Source organism: Chinchilla lanigera, unplaced genomic scaffold (assembly GCF_000276665.1).
Source record: "Chinchilla lanigera isolate Chin_1 unplaced genomic scaffold, ChiLan1.0 scaffold00021, whole genome shotgun sequence".
Lineage (NCBI taxonomy): Eukaryota > Metazoa > Chordata > Mammalia > Rodentia > Chinchillidae > Chinchilla > Chinchilla lanigera.
In genome coordinates this window covers 236,201-248,199 of record NW_004955422.1, presented here as the reverse complement: position 1 = coordinate 248,199, position 11,999 = coordinate 236,201, and the positions used below count along the sequence as shown (strand labels likewise).

Below are 11,999 nucleotides of genomic sequence, written 5' to 3'. Positions count from 1 at the left end.
TTTGGTCTTGTTCTCTAGCTGCCATGTGCTAAGTGACTTTACTCCGCCGTGATATTTCTACCTTAGAGACACCTGACCAGGGAATGAATCCTCTTCAACCAGGAGCCAATTGAAACCTTTTCTCCTTCAAATTGTGGGTGTCGGCGATGGGAAGGTTGATTAACACAGCTCTGAAGCAGAAGGGGGTAAAATGAAGGAAGGGAAGAACTTTCCAGATAAAAAAGTAGTTCTAAGAAAGTTTTGTCTAGTTTGACAGGGAATCTGTGTTAAAAGTGAAGAGTAGAGATTGGAAAATAGGAAAGAGAATATTGAAGAAAATAAGGCAATTTGTAGATGGTTCTTGAGGAAAGATGGTAATATGTGTTGATTAAAGAAATGAAGTAGTGTTGCTCAGCAATTTTAATGGGCTGTTTAAGGTTATGGATATAAATTTATAGTAGAATAAATCTCAAATAAATTTTGTGACTTTTTCTAGATGCTGTCAAGCAATGGTTTTAGAGGGGGCTTAGAATAGAATTTGGCAATATTGAGTAATTATTGGGTACATACGGCGAAACAAACAAGAGCACTGGGAGTGCCAGTGGTTATAGATCTCATGGAAGGAAGTTTGCTTCATACAATATATCAATAAATATTAAGTGTGTCTATCTCTCTGGTTTAGCAATTTTACTGCATGTCCATGAAGGACTAGGATTATCATTGTTGGATTAACTTCTAAGTGTGGAATTGTTGAGCTCACTTAGGAAGACAAATGGGTATAGCTTTTTGGAGAGAAATTCATAATTACTTATGACCATTAACACTATGCATCTATACCTGTATATCTATATTTGTAATTAATCTGGCAATTTCACATATTTGGTTTTGTCTATTTATTTTTCTTCCTGTTTTATTTTGGAGGTGAATACCACTCCTTTTAGAATATAGGCTCCTTGCTGCTCAGAACCAGATCTGGCTTGCTCCCTGTGGTATGCCTGACATGTGGCAAAGTGCTACTTTATGTTAAGTAGGACCTGAGTGAATACTGACTGGCGGTTGGAAACGGTAGAAGCGTAAGTCCTGTTCTGGGGCTCTGACTCCAGCTCCCTGATCTTAGGGTGCCACACAGTGGAGAGGTGGATACTGGACACTGGTTCTTCCCTCTGTGCATTGAGGTGGGGAGCTGAGAGAGCTGTGCCTGGGAGAGGGCCTGGGACCTGTGCTGCCGCAGGATGCCCAATGAACGCTTTTGGATTTGCTGTTGCTGTTCAGTCGGTGCTCTTCCTAAAAACCGTGCCCCTCCAGTAGCAGTTCCCGAAATACCCTAACTCTTCCTTTGCTTCTTGACAATTTGTGGGCTCTTTCTGTATGTTAGATGGACACTGGGCATTGTAAAGAGGCAGAGTAGAGGCTACCTCCTTGAGAAACCAAACTGTCTGCGGGGCTCCTCATGGGAGGGCATCAGCATGGCTCTAAACTGTGAACGAGGCGGAGCTGCTTCCAATGCTGCTTCAGCTAGAGACCCTGAGAGGGCGGAGACTTAGGCTCCCTCAGAGGGGCACGAGAGCCCAGCGTTAATAAGCCCTAGGTCACCTTTTCTGCCTTATAAGTTACCTTTCAGCAGAAAGGGAATGATTTTCTCAGAGACTGTGTTGATGGACATTCTTTGAAGAAAGCACAACAAATAAGTCTGATATCCACAGAGCTTTTGCCGCTGAATATCAGAAGCCTCTCTCTCTCTCTCTCTCTCTCCTCTCTCCCTTTCTTTCTTTCCTTCCAAAGGGAGGGAAAGCAGACAGAGGAGGGTGGTGGTTGTATGAGAAAAAACCTAAAATGGAGTACCAAATGACCAGGTGCTGGTCGTACTTCTGCCCCAAATCTCCCACACAACTTTGCACCAGCTGCACTTCATCCCTCTGCGTCTCAAACCCACCACTAAAAGGGGAGCGATTGGAAAAGATGGTTTTAAATGTCATCATGTTCTTTAGCTAATACAAGGAACTGAACAATGGGAAGAACACCTACCTACCTGCTTGTAAGTGAATGGCCTCCTCTGGGCTTTTCGTCTAGTTCTATTGTAAGAAAAGCTCAGCTTAGTTTCTTTAATAAGTAACAACTGCCCAGTTTGTGTGTTGGCTTTATGTAAAAGAAGCTGAATCTCATCTAGGATTTTAAAAGCATGAAACAGTGAAATGTGGGATGACGTGCTTGGAGCAGGCCTCAGCGACCCTGCAAGACTGTCATATTCATCTCTCCACTATACTGGGGTGTACGAACATTCTGGATATCCGCAGGCGCCCTCAGATTCAGTCAATGTAAGTTTTCTGCCATCCATTTTTAAAATAAAAAAAAAAAACAAATAAAAATGGAATAGAATGATTTTTACTAAAATTATCATTATGTTGTACAAATAATTTTATTCCTCTTGGATAACCCAGACAGGAGATTTCCTTTGTTTACTAGTTTGTTGTTGTTTCAATCCTGGTGCTCTGGGCTACAGCTCTGGTCCTTTTTTACATTTTTGAGAAAGGCTTTCATTAAGTGGTTTAGGTTGGGCTTGAACTTGTTATCCTCCTGCCTCAGCCTCCTAGAGTGCAGGGATTACAGGGGTGTGCCACCATGCCTGGCTCTTTATTAATTTTTAATGAATGTGGTTTTTTTTGTACTCCCACAAATTTGCATCACAGAGGTAAGTCAGCTTATCATTTTTACTTTGGGGCATATGAAGTAGGTATGTGGCTATGTTGTACAGTACTCATAATGATTTTATTTTCTCTGCCTTCTGCCCTCTGCCCTCTGCTTTCTGTATGAAAATCAGTATTAGGGAATTTTTTGTGATTAGTTTGAAGTTATATCCATATCTTTTTAAAAGAATTTTTAAAATTTTATTTTAAAAATAAAAGAAGGAAAACATAATAACAAATAGACATCCATTTACAAAATAGCATAAGAACATTACAAGTAATACTGAATTACAGACAAAGTGGTAGGAAATTAACAATGGTTGTTGTATTACTTATTGATATCCTCAAAGTGGTTTCTCAGGGAAACAAATAGAGACATGCAAGATGGGTCAAATAATTAATGATTAACTGATCCTTTCCGTAAAGTGATAGAAGTCAGTAGTATAACTATATTGGCTATCCTGTATATACATGTATACATAATTTCCCCTTCTTTCTTTTCTCCCTCACCCCAGTTGCTCTTTCCTTTTGAGCATTTTCCTTTAGTTTCACAATGTCTGTCATACCTCCTAATTTTTATTCACTCTTTCAGGTTCTTACACTAGTGAGACAATACGTTGCTTACACAGGGAGGTCTGGTTTATTTCGCTTATGAAAGTGGTCTCTAGTTGTGACCATTTACCTGTAAAAGCTGTGAGTTTATCTTTCTTTATAGCTAAGTAACATTCTATTATATAAAAATACCACAATTTTTTTATCCATTCCTCAGTGGATGGGCATTTGGGTTGCTTCTGTGATTTAGTTATTACAAATTGTGCTGCTAAGAACATAGGTGCACATATATCTCCGTGGTATGATGTTTTCAGATCTTCTGGGAAAATACCCAGAAGGGGAATAACTGGGTTGAACGGGACCTCTAGACCTAGTTTGCTGAGGCATCTCCACACTGATTTCCACAGTGGTTTCACCAGTCTGCATTCCCACCAGCAGTGGAGAAGAGTTCCTATTTCTCCACAGCCTCGCCAGTATGAAATTATATCCACATCGATACCCGCTTAGTCTTGGCTGCACACACTTACTCCCTGGCCCCTAAGCCACAGGAAGGGTTGCTGCCCATTGCGTTAATGCTGATGGCTAGAGGCGCCCTTTACGGAGGGATGACGCACGCAGGCTCTTCCAAACAGGTGAATGTGCTATTTTCATGTCCTCTGTAACCTCAGGTTATAGAAAAACTTATTTATTTTAAACTTTTAGAGTCCTTTCTAAAACTGATACATAATAACCGTGAGTGCTTTTATCTTCATTCTGTAAATAAGGACATGGAGGCTGTGAGAAGTCGTTCGTGGTGACGCGGTCAATCAGCGGCACAGGAAGAGTCACTCGCAGATGCGTAAATGTAAGGCGGTTCAGCGAAGCCCACAGGCCTGCGGCGAGACAGCCTGGTGCCGCCCCCGGCCCTGCCCCTTATTTCCTGGTTATACTTCCCCCAAAGTGATAGGGGTCGTGGGAGGGGGAGGAAAGTTCTCAAGACCCCCGCTCCAAGTTGTGCAGTGGGTGTCTCATTTTCCTTCTCTGCAACATGAGACTCAGAGGAGAATCTACCTCGTAGGCAGGGCGTGAAGAGCGAAGGAGCAGACAGTGTGGGCACAGACTTCGGTGAAGACTGAGCAGGTATTTGCGCGCCTCTTGCTGTGTGTGCACTTGGCCAAAAGCTCTGGAATGAATTCCTGTGTGTTTCTTGTGTTTCCTTTGACTCTGTAGGCGTTGCTGTAGCTGCGTTCTTTGTGCCCTTGGATTCTATGGCCGTTCGGCGCAATCTGACGGAATTTTTCATGTTGGGACTCTCACAGAAGCCAGAGGTACAAGGAGCTTTCTTTGTGTTCTTTTTGGTTATCTACGTGATCACAGTGTGTGGCAACATGCTCATTGTGGTCACCGTCGCTGCCAGCTCCCTGCTGGCTTCCCCCATGTACTTTTTCCTGGCCAATCTGTCCTTTATCGACATCTGTTATTCCTCCTCTCTGGCACCTAAGCTCATTGCTGACTCCTTGTATGAGGGCACAACCATCTCTTATGAGGGCTGCATGGCTCAGCTCTTCGGAGCCCATTTTTTGGGAGGTGTTGAAATCATTCTGCTCACGGTGATGGCCTATGACCGCTACATGGCCATCTGCAGGCCCCTGCACTACACGACCATCATGACCAGGAACCTCTGTGCCATGCTGGTGGCGGTGGCTTGGCTGGGGGGCTTCTTGCATTCATCGGTTCAGCTCTTTCTGGTCCTTCGGTTGCCCTTCTGTGGGCCCAACGTGATCGACCACTTTGTCTGCGACTTGTACCCTCTGCTGCAGCTTGCCTGCACCGACACCTATGTCCTGGTGTGCTGGTGGTGGCCAACAGCGGCGTGATCTGCCTGCTGAACTTCCTCATGTTGGCTGCCTCCTACATTATCATCCTGCGCTCCTTGAGGTCCCGCAGTGCGGAGGGGAGGCTCAAAGCCCTCTCTACCTGCGGGGCCCACTTCACAGTGGTGACCTTGTTCTTTGTGCCCTGTATAGTTAGTTATATGCGTCCATCATCTACTTTACCCATAGACAAGAGCATGGCAGTATTTTATGGCATTCTGACACCCATGCTGAATCCGCTCATTTATACCCTGAGAAATGAAGAAGTAAAAAATGCCATGAGAAAGTTCTTTACACAATAGGAAGTCGCAGGAAAATAGTGCGTGGCAAGGCAGAAAAATAGATGACTTCATTTCTGTAAGTGAAACAGCTAATGCTTGTACATATTACCATAGATCACCTTTTCATCTTCAGAGACTTCTATGGTTTACTGAGAAGGGTTTTCACATGAATTGTATAATTTTAGTAAAAAGTAAGTGTTTGATATATATATATATATATCTCAAGTGGGGAGTGGGCAGCCAGCCCTGGAGACAGACAAACTTGAGTCTGGATCTCATTTTCTGTGCTTGCTACTGACCTTGACTAAGTGGCCCAAAATGATATGAACCTCTGGTGCTTGCCCTTAAAGGCCTGATGTTTTAGATTCCACATGTAAGTGCGATAATGCGGTATTTGTATTTATGCGACTGGCTTAGCGTTTTGAACATGAAGTCCTCTAGGTACATCTGTGATGTGTCAAATGGCAGGATCTCCTCCTTTTTTTTTTTTTTAAAGGCATGAACTATGCATCCCAGTAAAGGAAGAGCAGAAGGGTAAGAATAATCTGTGTTTCAAACTGTTGCTGTGAAAATTGAATGAAATGACCTATATGTAGGTTTTAAAGCAGCTTTCGGCACAGAGTAAAGTGCCAGCATGTTGACCTGATATTACTCTGTGTACCCAGTCCTTTCCTAATCATCCACACAGAGGTTTCTTTCCTTTGCTTGTCTATCTCTAATAGGTTGGAATATTCTGTTTTAGAGATCAGTGGTTTTATTTTTCATATTTAATATGTATGTGCATTTATTCCACATTTTTCCTGGTTTTACAACCTTGACCTTATCCCTCCCAATCTTTCAACCTTTATGCGGGCTTCCCTCCTTTATAATACAAATAATCTGTCTGACAATCTGTAATTTACCATATTGCAACATATTCAGTGTGTGTGTGTGTGTGTGTGTGTGTGTGTGTGTGTGTGAAACGAAACCAGGGCTGTGGTGTGCTGGGAATGCTCTCAGCCACTGAGTCACACCCCAGGGCCATATCCATTTCTGTACTAAGAAATAATCTGGAAAGTAATAGGAAAGCATTTTTCTACTCTAAGAGGAATTAGTTTCTAGGAACCAGTACATTTGGAACATGATCAAGTTCTTGTTTTGGCCTCAAACTTTTATATCTGCTGCGGCAAAAAGTTGCAGAAATTTGGAGCAAAATAAATATTGACTTCTTTTACTTTGTCATAGTTTGATCCAGGCTAGTTACAATTCAGACCTTGATACCCATTCATATAAGATATTCATGAACGGCACTATAGGAGTATGTGGAGTTACTTGAGAGTTTTAAAATAAAGTCCTTCCTGCTTCTTTTGTGATACTGGGGATTGAACACAGGGTCTTCATGCTGAGCTCCATCCTAGCCTTTTCCATTTTGTGTTTTGAAGCAGGGTCTTGCTAAGTCACTAAATAGCCCAGACTGGGCTCAAACTTACAGAACTATGGCCTCAAACTTCTAGAGCGGTGGGATTACAGCCATGAATCACTGTGCCTTGTTAGGTTTCTGCTTTATACAATTATGAAAATAAATTCCAGATGCAAGAAATATTTGAGAAAACATTTATGACTTAGGCTGAAAAAACTTCTGAACGTAAGTCATTAAAATGAACTAACAAGTTTATCTTTCTGCACAGCTGAGAGTAATATTCTGTCATATACAAATACCACATCTTTTTCATCCATTCCTCAGTTGATGGTCATTCGGGGTTGCTTCCACGGTTTAGCTATTACAAATTGTGCAACTATAAACATGAGTGCACATATATTGCTGTGGCATGATGTTTTTAGTTCTTCTGGAATAATACCCAAAAGGGAAATAGCTGGGTTGAATGGGACCTCTGGATGCAACTAGAGTCCATACTTATAAGTGAAATAAATCAGACCTGCATGTGTAAATGCCATATTGCCTTACTAGTGTAAGAACCTGAAAGAGTAAATAAAATCTGAAAAGTATAATAGATATTGTGAAAGGGAAAGAAACTGCTCAAAAGGAAAAAACAAATGGGATGAGGGAAAAGAGAAAAAGAAAGAAAGGGAAAAAAATATATATGCACAGGACAGGATATCTAAGAGAGATGTACTACTGACTTCTATTGCTTTATTGAAAGGAACAGTTAATGTTTAATTGTTTGATCAATCTTACATGACTATATTTGCTTAACTGAATAACCAATCTGAAGATAACAATATGTAATACAACAACAATTGTTAATTTCCTATCACCTTGTCCGAAATTCTGTATTGCTTCTATTGTCTGGGTGTTTTTTTGTTTGTATGTCAGTGTGTTTTCATTCTTTTATCTTTAAAATAAAAAAATAAAACGAACCAACAAATGTGGCTATTTAATAAATAAAGTGCTTCTGAATGATAAGAAGACACCATAAACAAAGTCCAATGACTGGACATTGTCTCAGAGAGGCTATTTGAGTCTACCTTAACCAGAAGGCAGCATACAGAAAGCACTCTTACAAACAACAAAAAGTTACACGACCAAGAGGTGAAAAGTTAAATGTGCAAACAAGAAATTTTACAAATTATGTAAATATTTAAAAACTCACCCAACTTCAGTAGAAACTAGGAAAATGCCAAATTGTAGGTACAATGAGATTCCATTTTTACCTATTAGCTTGGCAAAGCCTAAAACACTTCAGGGTATCAATGCTGCTAGAAAAGGAGCAGCAGGAGGCTTTCTCATCCCTTGCTGTTAACTTCATCACCTTAGACAGTTACTTGAGGGCATTTATTAAAAATAAAACAGTTGATCATGTATAGATTTATGTATTCGTTTCTTTTTTTGAAGAAACTCTGAATGAGGTGCACATTTAATCATGTACAGCAATACTCATTGTAGAATTTTTGGGTCATAAAACAGAACAAACAAAGAGAGCAATATTTCAATAAAATGTGACAAATAATGGATTTTATATGTGGTTAAAATAATTTGGATTTTGCTATTTCAATAAAGAGAAGTCTGGAAAACCTAATGTTAAGTGAAGAGATACGTTGAAGAATGACACATCTAGTATGATGACAATGCTAGAAAAAGAAATCACTTACTATCAATATAACTTTATCTTAGGTGTGTGTGGATGAGTGTGTATTTGTGTATGTGAAAGTTATTTTCAGAAGCAATTGCAAGAATACTATCAAATGCATAGTAGTGTATTTTTTTGGTCAAGGGGAATTGCATAGCAATCTTTTACTTTCAATTTTTATATTCTAATTTTAAAAGGAATGTGTTCATACAAGACAGTATAGTTAAATTGAAAAATAAACATGAAAAGCATATGTCACACTAAGAATAGTCTCTTTTTGGTGCTAAGCAAATGGTGTGTGTTTTTTTCTTTCAAAACAAGGGAATTCTGACGATGCTTATCTCTTGGTACCAGGAACTCCCTGTGTCCCTACATACTTACGACAGCCATGCTCATGGTGACCCATTCCTGATTCCAGGCTACTCTTTCCATGGCTCCCATGTTCTCTCCCTCACATTGCCCCTGGGGTCTCTGCTCCTCAATGATTCATTCTTTACTATAACTTCAACTTCTTGTGTAACCTTGGCTAAGCCTCTGCTAGCCTAAAAGGCAGATGCTAAACTCTGGGGAGATGTTATTTATTTTTTCAGTTTACGTGATTTTCTAAGCAAATAAACCTTTCCAATCCCGTTTTCTTGCCCAACAAGGAGTATTTTATTCCTCAGTCTGTGCCCAGTCAGGGGAGAGTAATATGTGCAATGAATAGCAGATGATGGTGATTGGAGCCTGATAAATGTTGGTTCCCTTCCCCGCCAGGGAGAAAAGAAAAATGGAATAATAAAAACCAGAAATAATGCAAACTTCCAAAGTTTGAGTACTGTGGATGATATACTGCAGAGGTAAAAAGGCCATCTCTGTTTTAGCTGCTGAAAAATAATTTTCCACCTCTCTTTCATGGAGAGTTTTTGTTTTAAATGGACATGAGAATGCAGAGCTACTTATATCAAGTATATTTGATAATTTTTCTTCTGGGTTTATTGATCAGAGGAAAATGCTCCTCTGCAAGCCATAGGCGACCCCTTTGTGCACACACTGACGCAGGCAGGAAAAGGAACGCGTAATTTCAACGTGATGTCCTGTTCCGTGAGAATCAAAGCCTTCACGAGGCTGTAAATTACTGACAAGTCAACCTAGCTCTTTTCAGAGTCAACATTTTTAGCCTTTCTCTTCTGTGAAAGGAGGACTACCTGCCAGGGAGAATTCCTCAGAAAATTTGAGAAATTGAAGACAGATGTAAGAAATTAGCCTTTTCTGTTCATATTCAGAGTTAGTGGCATGGGGTTTGCTCAAGCACAAAGGCTTTGAGATGGGCTAGTTTAGACTTGAATTCTGTATAGCCCAAATGTTAGCTGAATACATTTTAAACTAATTTCAGCTAACTAGATTCTAAGAGTTTTAATCACAAGGTTAGAGATATCGCTCAGGGGCACAGCACCTGCCTGGTAAGCAAAGGTCCTGAGTTCAAATCCTGATACAAAGAAAGAAGAGTTTTAACCACAAATGGATGACTATATGAGAAAATGCATATGTTTATAGCTCAATTTTGCCATTCTACAATGTGTACATGTATATATTTCAAAACACCATCTTGTGTACAGAGATACAATCCTGTCACATAAAACAAAGCAGAGAATAAAAAAAAAAAAAAAAGAAAAAAAGAAAATTCACTGTCTCCAAAATCAGAATGAGTGCTTAGGTTAGTGTTTCTTCACAGAAAATGCTCCAGGAACATTAGCTCTCCTCCTCCTCCTCATCACTATCAGACCACCATCATAATCTTTTTATTGTTGCTATTGTCAACATCATCATTCTCATTCATTCATTCATTCATTCATTTAGTTTTTTTTTTTTTTTCAGACAGGCTCTTATTATGCCGGACAGGCTGGCTTTGAACTCACTATGTAGCTCATGCTGGCCTTGAACTCCTAGTGATCCTCCTGTCTCAGCCTCCCTAGTGCTGGGATTACAGGCGTGTACCACCATGCCCGGCTCATCATCATTCTTAGTTTACATGATCTTATTTCTCGTCCTCTTTTTCTTGAGATATAAAACTCCACTTTTGAGAGATGAATTTGAGCTTGAAAAGCATACAATTGGTTTCATACGATTTCTGAAACAGACAGTTGGCGTAGCATCTGTTCTTCCACGGTAGGCATTGTATGTGAGATCTGGCCTTGTGTATGCTCTGCAGACATAGGAAGTGTCAGGCCAGGCAATCCTGGAATCCCTGGGTTGGACCTGTTTCCGAACTCACCCACAGGGGCCACAAGAGCAGTCCAGAAGGAGGCCTTTTGGTCCGGGCACTGGTGTCTCCTTTCTCCAGAGGACTAGGAGAGGACAGTGACCTTTACTGTGTTAATGTGTTTATTCTGTGCAGTGCATAATGATTGCATTCAGTACATAATCTTGACCATGTTATCCACTTTCTCCCTACTCTCCCCTCTCTTCCCCTTCTCCAGATCCTCTGCTCCCTCTCCCTGTTTCCTCATATGAATGTTAAATGAGATAAATCAGACACAGAAGTTGAAATACACAGAAGTTGAAAAACAATTCTCATGTTGAATGAGAAACCCAAAAGACAGAAAGGTGATATGGCAGAATCCATCACATGGGAGAGCCTTGAACTCAGTTCTGCTCAGGCATCTCAGAGTCACTCCCACTGCCTCCACCATCTGTAACTACAGAGACATTTATGGCATTTTAATCCTGGGGTAGCGAGTCATTAATGAGTTCACCCTTAGTTTTCAGAGACCTGGACACTGGCCCCATTAATCATCCTTGATAAGATGATCCCATGGCTGTGATGTCCCTACCCAGAAAAGGATGGATTGATGACATATTCTGAAGTGGAGAGGGGTTGGGACAGAGGTCTCATCCTCCTTGATCATGGCTACCAAAGCACAGCAGTGGTGTCCTGTGATTCCTCCAATTGGAACTGCAGCCCGGCATCCCGCAAGGGCTGGTGACATCCTTGAAGTTTGCACAGCCCTTGGGCAATTTTCACAGTTTTTCGCAACCTGGTTTCAATTAAGAAAATTTAATTCTCTGTGTTTAACAAAGTATGTAATGCTATTCCCCTTTCCTAATGAAGACAGAAGTAAAGAATCTGTTTTACATTTATAATGGTAATTAATGCTTGAAAAAAAGGTCAGGAATGAGGGCTGTCTCACCCAAAGCTTTTCCTCTCTGACTTCAGAGCACCTGGCTCTTTGTGAATCACTTAGCATCTTGTTATGTTCATGCTTTGAATTCTTCTCTACACTCAGGTTTGTGAACCTTGTTATCCAGTTCCAGGACCCAACTTAACGCTTACATGACTCGCAGTTGCCTGTAAGAGTTGTTTGCATTCAGAGCCTTCTTTTCCTCTCTCCAGGTCTCAAGTTGAACGCGTAGAAACTGACAGTAGAAGAGTGGTCCCTGGAAACTTGGAGGGATGGGGAAGAGGAGGAATGGGGGAGTTTCAATGACGAATGTCAACATACAGTGAGGAGGAATGCGTTCTATTGCCCTAAAACCGTAGTTCACAATTTATCACGTATTTGGTACAAAACCAGAAGAGAGGAATTCAAAGATTCCCAACAC

At 40.8% G+C, this 11,999-nt stretch overlaps 1 protein-coding gene across 1 annotated transcript; it reads left to right on the top strand.

The window, feature by feature from the left end:
* Positions 1-4,462: 4,462 nt before the first annotated feature.
* Positions 4,463-5,370, top strand: LOC102003251 (olfactory receptor 4C3-like). Its single transcript, XM_013513877.1, is given in 2 exon segments — positions 4,463-5,036; positions 5,039-5,370. Coding segments are annotated over 2 exon segments (906 nt in total).
* Positions 5,371-11,999: the final 6,629 nt, after the last annotated feature.